The sequence below is a fragment of the Harpia harpyja genome, chromosome 13 (genome assembly GCF_026419915.1).
Source record: "Harpia harpyja isolate bHarHar1 chromosome 13, bHarHar1 primary haplotype, whole genome shotgun sequence".
Taxonomy (NCBI): domain Eukaryota; kingdom Metazoa; phylum Chordata; class Aves; order Accipitriformes; family Accipitridae; genus Harpia; species Harpia harpyja.
Genome location: NC_068952.1, coordinates 28,844,759 through 28,864,836, shown reverse-complemented (window position 1 = coordinate 28,864,836; position 20,078 = coordinate 28,844,759). Strand labels below are relative to the sequence as shown.

At 35.8% G+C, this 20,078-nt stretch overlaps 1 protein-coding gene across 6 annotated transcripts in view; it reads left to right on the top strand.

The window, feature by feature from the left end:
* Positions 1-20,078, top strand: part of CNST (consortin, connexin sorting protein) — a 54,230-nt gene that overhangs the window by 22,513 nt on the left and 11,639 nt on the right. For all 6 annotated transcript variants that reach the window (XM_052806685.1, XM_052806682.1, XM_052806684.1 and 3 more), the window contains 7 exons: positions 1,079-1,284; positions 5,839-5,869; positions 8,455-8,541; positions 9,018-9,132; positions 11,671-11,692; positions 11,874-11,970; positions 17,067-17,935. In XM_052806685.1, the coding sequence (XP_052662645.1) occupies positions 1,079-1,284; positions 5,839-5,869; positions 8,455-8,541; positions 9,018-9,132; positions 11,671-11,692; positions 11,874-11,970; positions 17,067-17,935 (1,427 nt within the window). The remainder of the gene's footprint in view (positions 1-1,078; positions 1,285-5,838; positions 5,870-8,454; positions 8,542-9,017; positions 9,133-11,670; positions 11,693-11,873; positions 11,971-17,066; positions 17,936-20,078) is intronic.

Here is a 20,078-nt window from a genome sequence, read left to right as displayed (position 1 = left end):
CCAGCAATATACTACAAATACTGCATTTCTAACAATAAAATGTGGGATTTGCACCCAGAAAGTTTTTCTTGTAATCTTTTTATACTGTTATGCTTTACATTATCTTTCATATATGTTGCCAGTCCTCCACCTCCATGTCTGACTTTTTTGACTTCAGTAAAATTGGAGATGGGCAACAGTGGACTACCAGGGAATGTGCCAGGAGAACCTAGTTTTCTGCTTAGCAAGAAGTTCTGGAGCCTAAATTCAGTTTACACATCCTTGTGTCATTGTTACCAACGTAGATCACCACTACTGGCTCATTCCCTCAACTCTCAAATTATCCAACTGTCTAGGGGGGTCTTCCTTTTCACTCAGCAGGACAGTCCTCCTGGACATCTGTCCCCCACAATAGAATCCTCCACTGTCATCATCTGCTTCTTTCTGTCCTTTAAGCTCCTGTCATCGCTGCAAGGAGCCACTGTGTTATCATCTGAAGAACAGGTCGTATTGTCCATCCTTCCTTCCTTCCTTCCTTCCCCAGGACACCTCCCTGTACAAGGTCCTTGGCAGGACTGAAGAGAAAAACTGAGAACCTCATTCACACTTTCCTCATCTACCTTCTTTTTGCCCTTTCTGAGCAAAACTGTGTTGCAAACAACCTTGCTTTCTGTCTCTGTGTTACAATTCAGTCTTAACATAGAAGTTTGTCCACTTGGATCTAAGTATTGATTTTTTTTAGCTGAAGCTGTAACACCAGTCACAACACTTTTTATTTTAGATCATCCTGGTCTCTTATTAATAACTCTGTAGAACAGTTTAGACTAGGTGATTTTATTTTTTTCCCCCAAGTTAGTCAGGTCTCAGTTAGAAGTGTACAAAAATACCTGGTGTATGTTACTGTGTTTTTTCAGGTAGGTAAGCTGACACTAAGACAGACCTATCACAACTAATTTTGACAAGACCAGTATTTTATTGAGTTGCAGGGATATTATTTAAGATACTAGGTTTTTACTTGTAGCTTTTGTATTGAAATTTCCTAAAAAAGCAACTCGATGTATTTTTTGAATCCTAACCCAAGTACTTGTTCTCTTTAAAGGAGTTCCTACAGTGGGAGCCACAGCAATCAAGGAGGAAAATACTCTGATTACAGACACAGTTTCTGTGCATGCTGAAGGCGCTGTTGAAGCAAATGAAAAGTTTCACCAAAAAGAAGAAAAACAAATGTTGCAGTCTCTTTTCTCTTTGCTCCGTGAAGAGGTTGAGCAGATGGATTCAAAGATACTGCCCCTGTGTCTCCATCAGGTAATTCCTATGATTCTGGGGTGTTGCACACAATTCTGTTTTTATTTGAGACCTTTATTCATTAGGAAAAAATGCATTAATTCAACATATGCCAATATTTGTATCTGGGCAGGGTATTTTGATATATAACAGATGGTCAGGGCAAATATCTCCTCTAAGGTCTTCTAACATATGTTGAATTATAAACTGCCTTGAAAGTATATTCTGCAGTTAAAGGAAACTCTGAAGAATTGGTTTTCTAATTCCCCAAATGATGAAATTCTAGTCTGGCAGGAAGATTTAGGAAAATCACTCTTCAACATACCTTAGATATGGTTTGTAAGATACTGGTATAGCTATAAGACAGCTGATGTCTGCATAACATTTTAAATCTGGAATTATTTTTACTGTTGCAGACTTCTTTCTAGCATGAATTTCATGCATGAATGCTAAGATTCAAGGTTTCTTAGTGTATACTTTTTTATAGCACAGTTGCCACACCTGCAAGACCAGAGGAAATACTGTGTGATTTGAAAAGCAATCTTTTTTACTAACTGACCAGTATGTTTTTCTTTCTGGAGATTATGATGCAAGATGAATATGTTGATAGGACTTGACACAGTATTAATTTATAGTTTAGTTGTGTCAGACTAACGGTGGACTACAAGACTTTTTGTTGGCTGTAGTGTCTAATATGGGCTATATATATAGATACTATACGGTGTCTGATTTGACTTAGTTGTATTATCATTATTGTGGAAAATGGGATGATTGTGATATTTTAAACTTCTAAACTGTGATGACACTCCTGCATTCTTATTCTCTTTGATATAAATAAGTGATTATATTTGAGAAAGAGGTTTCTCTTTAGTATTGCAAATTATAGGTAATTTACATTTGACATAGAATTTTAATTTTTTTTTTTTAATCTGTGTTTGAGTGGATACTCGATATCGTTACTTAATTTATTTGAAACTTAGCATTAGGGTTAACTATTTGTACTTTTAGCCAAGCCAAATTTGGTGGTTGTTCATGAGTCAGTACAAAGGTCTGTTTTGGAAAACAACACGGTTAAGGCAAAAACTTCAAAACACTTTACAAATATTAAGGAGTGTCATCAAACATAATGGAGGTGAAATCTGTTTGCTGCTTTTTAGATGAGGAAGCCAAACCCTGAGGGTAACAACCTTTTGAAAGTCATACAGGAACTGTGACAGAACTGAGAACAGAGTGTGCATTTCCAGATTCAAACATGTAATCAAACACCATCTCTTTTTTCTTAAGAAATATCAAGCATTTTGAATGGAGTGTTGAAAGAAAGCTAGCAGAACTTACAAGGATCGTAACACACTTTTTAATCTGGGGAAAAAATAAAGGATTTTAAAGATAGCATTCATGTTTTCATGTAAAGTGGGTCTATTAAGAATATTTTTTTTCCTTTTCCAGCAAGTCAACCTGTCATCTTCAGTCTTTTTTTTCAGATTGCTAATACAGCCTGCCAGTAACTTTCTTTTATGCCAAGTCTAGCAAATACCCTTCTATCACATTCTCTTTTTATTCTGTATGACAAAATTCAATGTAAAATAAAGAGCTGTGTCAGATGTTCTGGAGTATTAACAATCTGCATTGTTAGTAGGAAGCCTGTATTAAATATTAAAGGCTGTAGGATATTAGGGGCTGTTCTAAGGTTTAACTTGTAATTAAAATAGGATGTAATTTTTTTCCTGTCTTGAATGGGATTCATGTAAATTGTTTAGCATTTGTTACAGAATCTAAGAAGTACTTATATATAAAACACAGATACAGAGCTTTAGCAGCTCCAGAAACCCTTAGGAGACTACTGTGGGTAGCAGACAAAATGTGCACATAAAGAGCCTTAGAAGTCACTTACCAATTCTCTTTTGGAGGTACTGGGCTCAGAGTGGCCTAGTGGCTAGTAACAAGTCTGGGAAATTGTAATCTAGACTCCTCTATCAAGTTGCTGTGTTTTTTGAGCAATCATGTTTAGACTTTTACAAAAGTGTCCACTTGTTAAACCCTTCAAATTAGGAGTGCCTAATTTGATACGCCCCAAAGATTTTTGAGATTGAATGTTTGTGTGCTCCCACAGAAGTCATTGAAGTATCAACTATGAGGTGCCCCAACGGAATGTTCAAGTACCAGGGTACCTGCAGTTACTGGACACATTTTGCAAGAGTGGCCCTTGTCACACCATGCATAGCAAATAGGAGGGCTGCCAACATTCGCTGTCCCTGAAGATTGATTAGTTACTGCTTGTAAAGGTCACTGATACTGTAGAGTTCTGAGGAACAAAATATTTTTATTTCTGAGGTTTATATTTTTTGTATTTTGTTGCATTTACAAACAAAGTCATCAGTATTCCTCAGCTTTCTAGGGTAGCCTGCCCTGTTTTCTAGCAAGCACAAATAAGTGGTTGTTGTTGCAAGTCTCAAAGATTATTTGTCTACAGGGAAGAATTGGAAGAAAAAAGTTTCAGTTACCACGTTAGCTTTCTATACAGTGTTAACACCTTTTCCTTGCCAGGTATCAGCTCTATCTTTTCTATAATACTCCCCACCACCAACTCAGAGTCAAAGTGAAATTCTGATTCTGATTCAAAACATGCTAATTTTCTGACTGTCTTTGGATACTTGCTTTGTCTGAGCTGGTTGCATGGACTTTAGTACAATGGTGTCTTTGCCCTTTTAGTCCAAGAAATAATCCTTTATGCCAGTTCTGGGGAAAAAAAACCAACAGAAAAAAACCCAAACAAACCAAAAAACTGATCCCTTTACTTGATTAACAGGAAAAATATTTTTTCTAACTGGCATCTCAACTTTTCTTCTGGAAGTTCTGCCACTTCCATGCTTGTGATTTTGGCTTTGAAATAGCTGGTTGAAAGTAAAAGATCACTAGGAGGAGGATAGTAAATCTATTTCAGTAGTCTGCAATTAAAATATGTAGCTTTGCTATAGCAATAACTTGGTATACTGGAACATAATTTTCTCTTATGTTTGCATGCTGGTATTCTTAGTTTATACACAGCTTCTCAGTATATAAACCCTTGGTGAGCATATATTTACTGTTCCTTTTTGCAGTGATCTGTTAAAGATAGGCATTATAAAATTACCCAGACAGGGTGAAGTTGTTTTTTAAGATGTCGCAGCTGGACATCTTGAATGCTTAGGCATAGAGATCCCTTGTTCAATTCCTAGCCATTGGCTAAGATAGCCGCTGTTACAGCAGCATTTAGTGTTAGCTTACACATTTTATTAAGCTAGAAGTGCTGTAGATTGACTTTGGTGTTCAAGTATTTTATACGTATTCTGTCTTATGTTTGATTTTTCTGGTCCTCCGTAACTGCTTGGGAACTATTTTTGTTCTCTATATTAAACCTCCTTAGCACTTTGAGCTCTAAATGCAACAGGGAAAGTTTGCTTATTTTTTGTGTTAGCTCCCTGGTATTTCTTTGTTTTGACTTGTCTGTATTAAATCAACATCCATCTAAGAGAACAACTTGAAGAATTGTCATGATTTTTAGGGGTTTTTTTTAAATGGTCATTTTTGGCAGAGGTGTAACAAATCCAATTTTAATTGTTCTGTTATAGAAATGTCAAGCTAAGGAGGAAGAACTGCAGATTTGTTCCATGTCATAACAACTACAGTGCAAATCAAAGAACTGCCGTCTGGCTTAAGTCCATGACTTGCTTTATTGTTGAAGAGCTTCAGATATCAAGGTGTTAGGCTTAGCGAACTGACACATGAGGTAGAAGGTCTTTAAATCTTTTTAACACAGCAGAGCAGCTTCAGGAAAGGAAGTGGCAGAAGGCTGCTGCAATGGCATTGTCTGGCTTCTGCGGGTGGACTAGGAGTAATACAGAAAAAAATGAAGAACTTGAGTCCTTATATGTTTATCTCATGAATTTCAAATATTCATATTGTAAATATTTCAAATTCTATGTATTTGAAATATGTGTTGTAATTATTGTAAATATTTATTGTTAATAGGATAAAAAGAGGAAGGTCGTTGGTGTGCCTCTGATGCTGTGATAGGTGATATTTTTAGTGTCTTTTATCCAAAGATTGTTCTTTTCTCATCAGTCAGGAAACCTCTATTTCTCCATTTTATCACATTGCACTGTAATGCTCAGGAGAGCTCAGCAATGATCTTAATTTGGTCAAACATAAGGAAACAATGCTCAGTAACAGAATTCAAACTCTTCAACTCATAGCAGTAACCACAGTACTTCTAGGTAATTTTAAAACTTTCTAATATGATCATTAAAAAGTTTCTGAAATAATTTTTTGTTGTTGTAACAAGATAAAACCCAACTAACATTTGGGCAAATCCGTTTGTGTGAGAGGACTTAATATTTCTTTGTTGTTTGATAGTCTTTTTAAACATCTTTCCTAGAATAAGAATACGTGTATTTAGTCTGAACATTCGTATTTTACCCAAACTAAATATGAATCTGCAAAACAGATGTTTAAATCTATGAAAAAAAGTTTGTATTATATCCTTACCACTCTCATGAAAATTACAGAATCCTAATTTTTCTTTTTTTACTTTTGCAGATAGCTGAGACCTATTTTCAAGAGGAGGAATGTATCCTTTTACTTGTAGAAATTGTTATGAGATATTAAAATAATCTGGCATGATAAAACATAAAAGACAAATGCTATACTGTTGACTCACAGGTTGTGGGTCAGGGTTAGAAAGAAGTGAACAGCCGTAATTTACCCATGAGTAAATATACAATATGTTAGCAAATCCTTCTTAATCAGACAGCTGGAATATGAGTTAAGCAATAAATCCACTTCCAAAAGCTGTACTGATACCATCATTAGTAGTTGTGCACAAACAAGGAAGTAAGAAAATGTTTTCAAAGAACTTCTGTTTTCATACGGCAAGTTCTGTTCTAAGTATTAGTAACTGGGAATATGTCCAATCTAGATAGGGTCTGTATTCCATTATATCAAATAGGGCACTATTATGGTGAAAACAAAATTATCACAACAGTTTGATTGGAATATGTACTGCAAGTGTCTAGGTTAGAATAAAAATACCAAACACACTGAGCTAAGGGAGATCAACAACCTGCAAACAATAACAACATGTTGTCTGGCAAATGCTAATTAGTCAAAATCATATCAAGGTAGTTTTAGATACTGTTGTAGGACAATATGGATATTGCTTCTGCCAACAGCTAGTTCAGTGGTCCAGTTTGTTTTGTTTTGTTCATAGATAATACAAATAAGTTCGTTCAAAAAGTTATAATAGTTGAACTGTTGTGAATTACTCTGATATATTTCAGTAATTGTGGGAGAGAATAATCATATTAAACCTTAAAGTGAAATTATATTTTTAGAAAAGGTGGACTGGGTTTTCCTCTATTTGCTTTTAAGGGAAAATGATGGGACTATGAAAAGAAGAGGCAAGAGCAGTAAGCCCTTAAAGTATATGTGATTCACTAAGATGCGTCATAAATGACAGAATCTGTGCATAAAGATTATTTCTTTATTATGTAATTTGTTACAAACAAAATACAGCAAATAGGCAATTGTAATGGTTAAATAACAAAGCATAAGAAACCTGGAAAGGTATCCTTGAAACCTAGCCAAATTATATTAGCCTCTAGTACAAAACCAGAGAAATAATTTGCAATATTATAAAAGCAATATATAAAATATCCATCACTGTCTTAGAAGGCTTTACTTCTGTCTTGGTCATCATATTTCAAAAGCATCCGTCAGAAAATCCAAAATACACAGCACAAAGGCATGGAAAAAATATGTACTAAATTATGGCTCTGCAGGGGGAAATACAGTAAATTTAAAATGTGTTCAGCAGTATGATAGAAAGACAGTTTCTCTGTCATAGAGAGAAAGTTTCTGTCAAGTTGCTTTAATTGAAGGGCACTGTATTTAGAGCTGATCAAAGGAGATATTTTTAATGCAATGTACACCTGATGCGTGGAATTCAACACCACTATATAATACATATTTATGAAGGATATCTCCTCTGTACTTGAAACCATCGGTTTCCTGAGGTTAATAAAGAACTTACTTGATCATGTTGCACTATTAATTATCCATGACAGGCATTTTAATTCATCCAGTGTAGAACTTCATATTAACAATAATTCAGGGTTTGTTGTTGTGATCCTCTAAGGCTATCTCTCTGATCTGTAATTCTGTTTATAATAACAGATTTCTTGAAGGCAGGGAATATTCTTCCCATTAATATTGTTGTTCATAAGCCATGCTATGTATATGTTGCATGAGGCTAACAAGAATAACAAGTACTGGTTATGTTTTTGTAATAATTACTCCAGTATTTTAATTAGCATGAATAATGGAAAATATTTTTTCTATATTATTAGGAACCTCATTCACTGTACTTCTATCCTCATTGTACTGTAGAATTAAATTTCAGGTAGCTGGCAAAACATGGCTTAAAACAGAACAACTAACAACTTGGGCTTGATAGAACTAGAATTATCCTGACTATTACAAAATATATAACTATCAGTATACCTTTGTGAATATATTGATAACCCTAAGGGAGAGAAAAGAGTTCTTCATATAGAAGAAAAGTAAGCAGAATCTTCAGAAAGAAGGAAAAGGTGAACTCAGCTGTCCCACAGTGTTGTATATAATGGTTAAAAAGGGGGAGGGTATTTCTTGAAAGTTTGAGCTGGGGAATGTTTTTTAAATACTGTCTCCTGCTAGTCAGCAGAAAGGAGCCATATTTTCAGTTAGTTATGGTTATTGGCATATAATTGTATTTCTTGAGAGATATATGCTGGTACTTGTATAATTGTTTTGCTTTTCATTTCCAGGTATTTCATTTTCTGATAAGAGTTGTCACCATAATAACATTTTGCTCGTTTCTTTTCTAGAAAAGCTTTTGTTGGACTTAAGGCACGTGGGAATAGGTAACTGCTGAAGAGAATACGATTTTCATTTTTTGGAACTTTTCTCAACTTAGTTTACTTCTTACTTGCTGTTTTCATGTCTGCTATTATTTTCTTCCTTGCACAGAAATCTGGATGCTAGCCATTACTCATTTTGATTCAATTATGTCCAATTTCAGGTACATAATGATTGCCCTTTCAAACATGGTGCCAAATATAAATAAATCGTAACATGTCCATAGATGTGTGCATTTTTCTTTAACCTTCCATTCAGATGAGAAGGCGATGAAGTTCATTCAGCTTGAACGACTGTATCATGAGCAGCTGCTTGCAAATCTTTCTTCCATACAGGAGCAGTGGGGTGAGTACAGGCTAAACTAATATGGTACGAGAAAGAGTTAATTTGTTTTGTATTTCTAAATAATAGAGTATACGTTTTGCCAGCTTAAAAATATTACATAGCAAAAGCAGCATTTATATCAGAATTTCTCTGAGCTTGTTACAAGAGAAGTATTCCTGCTTTAGATCTCTTCTCACACATTTCATGAAAAAGGTTCAAATAGTTTGTCATTCTTTATTCTATTAATTGAGACTTTGATTGATCCACAGTTGTTTTGAGCTTATTTTTGGTTTAGGGTTGGAGAATCTGATGTGATGAAGATAAAATGTGTTGTGAAAAAATACAATGCTTTTTTGCATAGTGTGAAACAAGATTGTAGAGCATACACAGAAGAGTTGCCAATATTTGTCCATTAATTAGTTTCACATATATGTTTTATGTTAAGCAAATACTATTTTTATAGTACTTTGGGTAAAAATTATCTTGATGTAATTTAGAAAGAAAATGGAAAACAGCAGTTCCTAGTGCAGTTACAACACTGAGGAATTCAGCTAAAGAACTGAGCGGTGAAGAGCTGGAAAAGCTTACTAGAGTTTGCTCTTCACATCAACAGTAAGTATAAGAAAATATTATTACTTTTCCAGTACTAATAGGTTAGTGCAGCTGTTGTCTACTTGCCAGTATAGGTGTTTTAAAATAGTCAGTGTCAAAATAAAAGTTGCATCCCATTGACTTCAGTGAATTTGGTTATAAAGTGGTGGTTCTTTTTGATACCTAACTAAAATGATTCCGTTACCATCAATTTTCACAATGTTTTAATATGGTCTGAGGCATGTATAGGGACTAGAGCTGAACTGTTTTCAGGGAATCATTAGTTTGCCAGAAGTGGAGTTTTGAGTTTTAGTATTTTCAGCCAAAGTAAAAACTGAGCAGTGTTAATTTAGGAAGAGAGAGACTGTAGAACTGATGATGGTGGTTGTGTCTAGTACCTGTTGTTTTAATCATTGTTTTTAAATGCAATTGCCCAGCATCTCAGACTCCAGCACTCACATCTACCCTGTAGGATTTTATTCCCAAATTTTCCACGTTTTAGGACAATTCCCTAATGCTTTAAGTCATTCTCGTTATCTTCTGTTGATTTCATCCAGGTTGCTTAAACATTATGAAGCAGTGATTCTGTAGTTCCCTAGTGTGGCAGTATTCTGAAAAGTTGTGAAATCTTGGTTCATACCTTCTTTGCCTGATTCATCAGCCTCCTGAATCAGTATATCATAGTATCACAAACTTTTGGATGGTGCCTAGGGTGCTCTTCTGGAGAGTAACACATAGAGGATTATACCCATCAGGAAGGAGGAGATCTGTTATTTCATGGGTGAATGTCCTACCTACTAGACATTGAGTTTAAAGGACAGATGGAAAAAATTATACCAGCTGCCACTGAAAAACGATCAGCCAACGATAATACAGAAACTAACCACATGCAAAGGCTGTGAAAAGAGCAGCTTGTGACAGGGGAGATGCTCTCAATCAGATGGGGAGAGAGAACTTTTTCAAATACATTTGCATTGGCTTAGTCAGTTTGGGAGTAACAAAAGACAAAATGCTTGTGTTCACAGAAAGTATGATTTAGCCTTCACGTTTTTTTCTTCTGGGTGACCGTACAGAAGTTTGAAAACACCCAGGCTGACTGCCAGAACCCGGGCAGGGATTGTTTATTTGTAGTATGAATGTGTTTGGGAGGGAGCCCCTGGAAGGTGTACTCCTGCATTTCCACAGGAGGAGGAGGCAGCTCTAGCACTGTAGCTGCATGTTTACACCCACAGCCTGCTGCTACTGAGAGATTGCACTCTGAGTGCCTGCAGGGTTCCTTGGGCTACATTTCCTTGCACATCACCTTGCAAGCCCACAGAAAGATTAAGAATCAAGTCTATTGCAATTTGTATGCTGCAACTAGCAGCACCTCCCTATTGTCACCTCGATTGTCACCTTGTTGAGAATAACTCTACTTTCTCTTTCTAATTCTTCCATGCAGCCTCACTTCATAATACAAAATTTCAGTTATATAACATCATTCCTGGTTCTGAGAAACTCTGCAATTTGATAAAAATTAAGGCTTGTGTTCATTTGCCATGATTAGTTCTCTGTAATACTATTACTCTTCCAAACTCTCTAGGCAAAAGCCTATTTGCTTTTATTTGTTTCATATATTTTTTTGTCCTAAGCTTTAATCTCAATTTATTTTATAATTAAAGTTATACTTTAATTTTTGATGAATAACATGCAGGTCTCGGCAAATGTGAGCTTTTTGCTTTTGTAATTGAAAGTAATGTAACTTTTTCTGATACTCAAGGTCTACAGCTACATACTGGACGTGTTCTTTAAAGATAGTTTTGAGTGCCCTTTATTTGAAGTTTGAATGCTAAAATTTAAAAGTCAATGCAAGTTTTAAAAGTTTGTTAAAGAGTGTGAACATCAGTACTTTTCCCTCTTGCCTCTCCTACTTTTATTTTCAGTAGCTTTAAACAAAATGCTCAACATTTTATCTTCATTGCTGTATGAAAGGTTGTGAGACAGATTGTGCATGATAAAACACATTGTGCATGAATCTCTACACAGTTTGCAAGGTCCATGCTGTTAGCAGTGCTGACTCACCTGTGAATCCCAGTGAAATCAGTGGGAGCTGCTGTATCTTACAGCACCCAGAAAACATGTCCCAGTGTAAACAGTTTGTGGAGAGAAATATGTTTTGTGGGTTTTTTTCCATTCCTCAATCTCTGTTACAGTGATCATTATTTTTAATAGTAGTAGACACTGAGTACTTACATGATTTTTTAAGTTGGTAAAGTTCCTTCTGAGCATAAAAGTTTTACAGGAATTTAGATCACTTGATACATTGCAGTAAACTTTCTTTTGACTGCTTTCGCAATTAGGTGGAGCAATGTTTGGGCTAATTGGTCTTCTGATGATATTCACATATGGTACAGATCTGTGCTTGAAGGTATGCTAGCATGCTGACACTGTTCCAATGTAAGAAGAGTTCTGTGCTAATATTAGAGCAGAGCAAAGGTTTATAAGATTTCAGTGACATTTGTTATGAAAAATATTGCTATGAAGTTGTTTAATTTATTCTTTTTTTCTTTATTGCTGCAGGCCACAGGCATCCAAAAACAAGGTAAGCAGCTGTTTAATTGAATTCTGCTTTGTCAAAGATTGCTAATAAATATATTTTTAATATTATTAGTTATAATATTTCCAGTTTAGTATAGAAACTGTTTGAAGTTTAGATGTCTCAAAAAGTCACAGTTGTCCTGTATAATTCCAAAAATTACAGGAAATACTATCATATTTTACAGCTAGTAGCTGCAGAAAGTACATGGGAAAGCAGTTGTTTGCATCAGTTAATGGAATCAAAAAATTTAAATGAAAGAGAAGCTGCTGCCTTTAAATCAGGTATGTGTGTGTGTATGTACATGTGCATATGTTTTAAATATTATGCTGTAATGACATATTCATATAAATACTATGAAGCTATTTAATTTGAAGCTACAGTATTTGTTGGATTCCCATGGATTCATCTATTTGTGCAAATTTTAATTTTTTTTCACAACTGCACAATGGACTTACTCTGCAGTTTTAATTAGTCATTGATATTCAGAATTGTAATTAAAGTCATTTTAGCTTCCATCAAAAAAATGTCCTTTAAATGAGCATACATTTCTAGCAGCCTACATAAGCTACAAAATTGTGTAAAACTAGAGATAAGGTACATAATTTGTATGTATAAAATATAAGGTAAACAATCTGATGACAAATACTCTGAGTTGTGGCAATTCAGTATAGTTAACAGTATTATTAACTGTTTTAAATTACATGCAATATACTGATTTTGAGACATATTTTTCTGTAACAGCACAGAAAATTAGGAAGCTTTTGGGGGATCTTGAAGAGAAAAACATACTTCAGTTAATTTTTTTCTGTACACACTTTTACATCAGCTTCATTTTCTTTCTCCTGCCTTTGGGCAGTGGCTGTTTCGTTTGAGTCATTTGTTAGAATCATTGGGTTCTTATGAAACATTTGCAAATTAATGAATTGTTAAAATGGAGACGGAGGGGGAAAGAGCATTGGTAGACTACCAGGCTGTGCTTTCTCTCTCCTCTCTATGAGCAAAATGTTTTCTTTTTTTGGCACATTCCAGTTGCCAAAATGGGCCTAAACTGAGTACCTTTCATCACAAACAGCTAGAATTTCTCACAAGATGAGGGTTGGCCTCAGGAGGTCCCTTTAAACCTAAGCTATGCTACAAGTGTGTGTCAGCCAGGATGTTCAGGAGAATCAGGAATTAATGAAGATACAGAGTCACAGTTCTCTACATGTGTGGATCCTCCTCATCTTCATCCTCTTTTACCATGATCCCTACACTGCCTTTTCTATGTCCTTGTTCTTATAACCTAACTAAACACAAAACACTTGAAAACACGAAACAAACACGTTCTACAGCTCAGCAAGCAGATCAAAAGAACCCAATGCTTTTTATTTTTGGATGGTTGGAAATTCCCATGGAAAAAAAATAGGCACTTACAATTTTTCTATTGTTTTTATTCCAAGTGGGAATAAAAGCTTTCTGGAGAGCAGAATTGCTGAACATTTGAAACTTCTGTATTAAGGAGCATTTTGTGTCAATGTTAAAATACTGTAGTACAACATCTAGACATATTAAACTTAATGTGGAAGTAATTAATGGTGTATATAGATTTTTTTCATGCCTTTCTCTTAATGTAACTCCTGTCAAAATGTCATCAAAATCATTGGGTTCCCATGAAATGTTTGTAAATTAATAAAGCTGTGTCATCCAATAGAAAGCGGTTCTGCTGAGAATTTTCCAGCAGTGCTAAATACTTTTTCAATATAAAGATATGAATATTTCAAGCCTAACTGAAGTTTAAATGCTTAAGATTTGAAAAAGATGCTTTTCACAAGATTAGCACATTCTTGAGGAAGCAACAACTTCTCACCCTAACAGATCTCTTTATCTGTTAAGGCAGTGCGTGGTCAATTAGCTACTGCTGCCCCTCACTGAGTCAATGCGTCAGCAGCATGGGGCTGAAAATTTTTGTTGCAGTTAGAAGGTTTTGGGTAGGGAAGGCGTTGGTATGAACTAATACAGAAATTGGACAAAGATGATCCATAACTCTGAATTTGTATACACTGCTCAGCTGTGGCTGAATGATCCAGCTCAGGACTAGAAACAATACAGCCATTTGGGGCTGGTTCTTAATTTTGCCTGAACCCCAGCAGAATCCTATACTATAATAACCATACAGTTCCTAATATTTAAACTAACCTGTTCAGCATTAGCCTAAAAGCATGGGCCTTCTCATTGAAAACTTAGAATGCTTGTCTTCTGCTTTTTGGGTTTTTTTCTCTACATCACAAAAAATGAGAAGTAAATGTATAAACTTTTTCTTCTTCTCTTAGAAATGTATCTGCCTATCTGCAGGGAGACCTACTTAACTCAGTTGCTGGTAGTAGAAGTCTGACTTAGAGTAAGACAGGAAAAGGAAATTCTCAAGTGGTTTGAAGACTGTCCTTCATATTAATTCATATGCCCAAAATAAGAATTTATCTAGCAATTATCAATGAGAAGTATTAGCTTATATGTAGAGATGTATATATTGCATTGTTGAGATTGTTGCACTGTACTACGGTAGCATCTCTGAAGTAAAATCACACTTCCTTACTAATCTAAAGCAAAAATTACTCCATTGACTTATTGCAGGCATTTGAGAACATAATTTGAGCCTCTGTAGGCAGCTGATCCTAAGAATTCACGATTCCTCTCTCCTGGGGATACAGTGACCAAGAAACAGCTTTATATGAAGTTGGCTAGTCAAGATTCCTGGGAGGGTCACTGAATTAGTTTTCTGCCCTTCTGAGCAAGGGTTGTGAATGGTCTGTTCTGTTGCATTTTCCTTTCTGGCAGATGTTCTCTTTGAGAGAGAACTGGGCCCTTAGAGCTATGTGTATATATTAAAAATGAGATTTGATACATCCTATATCCATTAATTTCTTCAGTTTCTGACTGAAAGCCTTAATAGCCTTAGTGTTAACTAAAGATAATCAAATTCATGTGTTTCATGAAACCTTTTCTAATGAAATGATGAATTTAATAAAACTCTTAGCATAAGTTTGCAGTGGTACATATAGACCTGTTTCCAGGGTGGGGAGAAACTGCTTATACCCTGTTTTCTTTTAGGTCATATGGGATTTGTTTTTTAAATGGGAAGAGGGACAAAGATGGAGAAGTGTGAATTCTCCACTGGTAGAATGCCATAAGTCAGTAGTCTCTCTGCTAGGCTGTCTTGGATCAACAGGATAAAAAAAGTGGTGGCTACAGGTTTCTGTGATGAACAAAGCAATTGTCAATTTTAAAGTAACCCTGTTTGGGGAAAAAAAACGTTTCTTAAATTACCATCAGTGCTTTCATTGCTAGAAAATTTTCAGTAGACACTTTGTCAATCTCTGGCAGTCAGATGAAAATTACTGCCACGTTGGTGGGTACGTCTTCATTTAAATTAGTAGGAAAAAGCATCTTTTCTAATTAAGTGTTCAAGTATTTGTCTTAACTTGCCTTGAGTCTATAGTGGGCATGGGTTGTCTAGAGCAGGTCTTTTGAAGTAGGTGTGAAGAAAATATTGAAAGCAGCTGAAAATTTATGCTGAATGTAACAATGATCATTACATCTCAGTCCCTGTACGTCTGTAGTTAGATAACAATGCTAGTATCATTTATTACTTTCTTAGGAACAGAGCCCTGAGCTCAAGGGCCACCTTTCATGGTAAAGAATTTGACTTAATTTCCTTTTCCATTAATCTTTGTTGCAGTCAGGGCTGCCAACAAAGATGCCTGTTGTAATGTGGATGTATCCACTAAGAAAAATTGACAGATGGTAACAAAATCTTGTACCAATAATCCAGGCTGTGTTTGAGCTCATGACCTATATGTGAAGGGCTCAGTATCCCATTACAAATCCCTTGAGCTATCTACTCATCTGTGTCTAATTTTCAAAAAGTCCCTGTCTCATACCCATTTCTTCTTTCAGTGTTTTAGAGAAGTTAGGTTCCCCGTACCCCTTCTATCTGTTAATGTTGCTCTGATTTTTTTTTCTGCATTTTGAGATGATTGGATATTCTCTTTTTCAATTTCAAGCCTCTTTTCTATGCTACCTTGTATTTCATTACCCTTTAAAATGGGGATAGTTTAGAATTTAATAAAATTGTTCAATACAATTAATTCATGCAAACACTTCTTTAATGACTAACGAATGTGACCCTGTTTCATGTAACAAGTTCAGGAAATTGCTCAGATTTTAAGTGAGGTTTTAACAGGTGAGGAAGGGTAAGATTGGCGTAGAGATCTTCAGTCATTCTTGTGAGAACATACACAGTTAATAAGGGCATTGTTTGATCTCGTTGTTAATCCATTCATAAGACCTTTCTGCTTTTTGCTATGACCAAAAAATGCAAATGAGTGTTTTCTAGATGTATTAATTTGTTGTTTGATGTTATTACTATTACTGTAACACTAGTCCTACTATAATACAGTCTTAACTTAGTTTTTATTAAAGTATGGAATAAAAGACAGTTTCTGTCATAGCTAGCTTACATTGGTATTCTAATTCTAATCACCCCTTTTCTCTCTTCATAAGCCTAAAAGGGGAGATTTGGCTTTGAGCTTCTCATAATGGCTAATGTCTAATAATTTTATTGACAACTTGGGCTAACCATCTACTCCATCAGCAGATCGTGCCGATAGTAGGTGAATTCACAACCTATGTAGAATTCCCCTTGTTTCTCTCTGAAATTTCAGATAAGAAAAATCAGTTTTCATTTGTATTATAAATGTGAATACAGAAATAAGCTGCATCCAATTGCATTTTTTAATATGTAAACTAACTTACCCAAAAAGCAAAATCTTTTTATGCAGTCCGTTATGTAAAATATTGTAATTGGATATTTAATTTAAAGTTAACCAAAGGAGCTAGTTACCCACTTAAAAGAATTTAATTGAAAATTTATTTAATTAGTATGATTTCAGCTTCTTTAAAGGAGATGCAGATGTCTCCTGGTGTGATAGATATACTAGCATCAAAATACAGTTTTCTGTAATTAAGTGCATTTGTCTGAACTCCAGGCCTCCAGGAGACGCACTCACATAAAATATGCTTTAGAAGAAAGGTGGCTGCTCAGAAAGATACTTATGTACATATTGTGCTTGAAGTATGGGAGTAACTCTTTTCAGGAGGGCACTAAATAGTGCTTTGCCTGCAAGAATGTGTGCAAATACTTTGCTGAATCAGGAGTCAGCTTTTCAGACTACTAACAAAACTTTTATTCTGACTGGAGCATAAAATACCTTCCCTTTATGGGAGTGCAATTTAAAGCATTAGGTTACAACGTTATCAAATCACAGTATACTCTTTCCTCCCTGGGCTGATGCTTTGAATCATTTAAAAACACTGGAACTGTTTTTCCTGTTGCACTTAGGTACTGAAACTTGTCCTGGCATTGGACCAAAGAAAGAAGATAAACAGCTGAGCACTAGCTCTCCAGGTGAAAACAAAACTGAGAGACAGACAGAGGCAGGAAGCCTTTGGGTAGCTGCAGGAAAGGACCACATGGAGGAGCAGCACTGCAGTGCTGAATCAACGTTGGAGCCACACACCCAGTCCACAGGGACAGTGGGCAGGCCTTCTTCAGGCTGTTTATCGTCTGGGGATGCTGGTAAAGATAACAGTTTGCAGCTGAGAGAAAGACAGCTCTCTAAGGATGCAGAAAAAATAGAAGGCACAGCTGGGGAGCTTGGAGTGAAACTCCCTTTTGAGCCAATGGTAGATGCTTTGGTTTTAACAGATGCTGATTATATGCCTACTGATTTTGTTCCTACTGATAAAGATGTGCAAGCTGATAGAAATCTGCTCAGATCAAAACATGCTGCTGGCTCTTCAGAAATTGCTAGTGGCCAGCTTGGAAATAGTGATTTAAAGCAGCAGCAGAAACAGCCTGATGATGAAAAATCTTTGTGGGACAGAACTGCATCAAATGTATGCTCTGAGTGTAACAAAGTGTCTGAGCATGAGAGTACTGCCCATTCACGAGTATGCAAGGAAATACAGAGAACAGCAGGACAGGAGAAAGTAAACAATGAAGAACAAGAAGATTTATTTCTCAGATTTTTAAACGGTAACATAATAGACACTGAAGAATCATTTGCAAACTTAGCAAACCAAGAGGACTTTGACGCTGTTCCAGATATTTCACCTGAACGAGCATCTTACAACTCACTGGAAGCTTTATCACTAGATGACAGCTTTTCTTCTCTTGATGAACTTGCAAGAAGGATAGAGATTGCTGAGGTAAATACTGTGAATCTTATAAAATATTCCAAGTTTATCTCAATTAAAATATTTTAGATACTTAACACATTTTGAAATTGGCAAAATTCCTTCATATATCACTCTTTTTAAGCTGAAAAGAAATCTATACTTCTTTAATTGTTCTGAGTCAATTCAGAAAAAAGTTTCTTTTTGCGTGTTTGCCTCCTTCTTGACCAGCAGTGCTCTGTGTTTCTAAAAATTAGATTGATTTTTACAAATGAGTGTGAACACCTTTTTTTTATATTCTGACAGAGGCTGTTAGGAGATGGCCTGACAATTCCTGTTAAATCACAATTTCACGTTAGAGATCTTCATAATGCCTATGATGTAACATGTGGTTCGTTTCTATTCATAGAATAAAACTTGCTTTTCTGAGCCTATTCTGTATAGGTGAGAACTACATACGTAATAAACTCTGATATGAATTTATGGGCTTCTAATCTTACCAAGTTTAGGTGGTTCTGTTGTTCAGCCAAAACTAAGAAAGAAATTCTAAGCCTGAGCCCACCTTTCTGAAGCACTGCTGATAGGCCACAAGAAGGATGAGTGCTTCATAAGCTAAATTGCTCTTCTGAAAATACAAATTTATTGTTTTGGGACTTTTTTGGAGAGTGCATGATGATATCTTCACTTTATTTGTCTTCTGGTTTTGGTGCATTTGCAACCATGGGACCTTAAAAGCTTTTTCTTTAAATGAAAAAATGAGATTATTGTGAAATGATGTGATTCCAGATGCTGGAGGGGGAAGACTTGTAAAAAGGTATCTTCTTAGTTCATGTCTATTTTTAATGCATTTAACAATACAACATCCCTTGGCAATAAAGTAACAGTACTTCTCTATAGATCAGAAGCTAATGCACAGAGACCAAGAACCCACAATCATTCAAGGACAGCAGCCAAGCGGGGAACTAAATACTGGGGATCCATGCTGATGTTATTACATGTTTCACAAAATCTCCAGAGCTGGAAACAGAGCATTCTGGTTTTTCTCCCCACCTAAAGAGCTTCTTATCTCCTTTCCAAGATCGTTCATCCTGACCTGTCCTTAAAATACATTGTCTTTCTCTGGGATGTCAGGAAGCATGCCACATACCAGGACTGAGGGCCATGTGCACAAAGCTGTACACAAACTCTTGACAACACGCAGATGTGGAAACCCACATACATGTTCATACATGCCATCAAACTTTTGCACTAAATCCATTGGCTTGTGTTCACTTAGAGGATGGTTTTGAAAAAGAGCATTTTGTTGACAGTCTGTGCTAAGCCCATATACATGTATAACAGAAGAGTAATTTAAATATCATCCCTTGGGATTAGATTTCTTTTGAGCCCACTGAAAGTTTAGCATTTTAAGCTGTAGGAGAGAACTGTTCTGTTTTACATATAAAAATCCTAAATTAATCCAATAGCAACTATTTTTAAATTGCTATGTTTGTGCCATTTGCATTTTAGAGGATGGGATAGGAAGCAGCATATTGATGCTGTTAGAAAAATTATGCTTGTATTGATTGGCCCAGTGACCAATGATGATGCTTTACAGGGAATTTAGTTTCATTTCTAGTTTGCTATCTCAATGCTAGGACTGCCAGTACTCTGATGGTAGAGTTGAGTCTCTGGAGAAGAAAAAGTACCTTCAGTCTTTCCGTAGTACTTTTTCTGGCCATATAAGGCATAATGTTGGCTGGCACTGGTGGGAGTCTTTTTGAATTGCTTTTAGCAAGAGACCTGAGTTGTGTGTGAGGCAGGGGGTTTAAATCAGGGAGAAGAGAAGAAGGATTAATCTCAATACTGATTAAAATTTGTAATATGCAGCATCTGGGGCTGTTTTGCAATACCTGAAATTTCTACGTGCAGCAGGGTGAGTTAAGGACAGCAGACCAGCTTGTAATGTTTTCTTATACACTTATATTTTGTTTTTCCAATTAATCTTACCACCTGTCATTACCCTAGTGGTTGCTTTTCAGAGGTGGTGAACACCTGCAGCTTCCCTGGAAGACACCAGGAATTGAGAGTTTAGCACCCCTGAGAAAGCAGCACTGTTAACTTGCTTTCACTGATTTTGTTTTAGTGCTAAAATAAGATTCCACTGATGTTTTGACAAACAGACTGATCTTTGCAC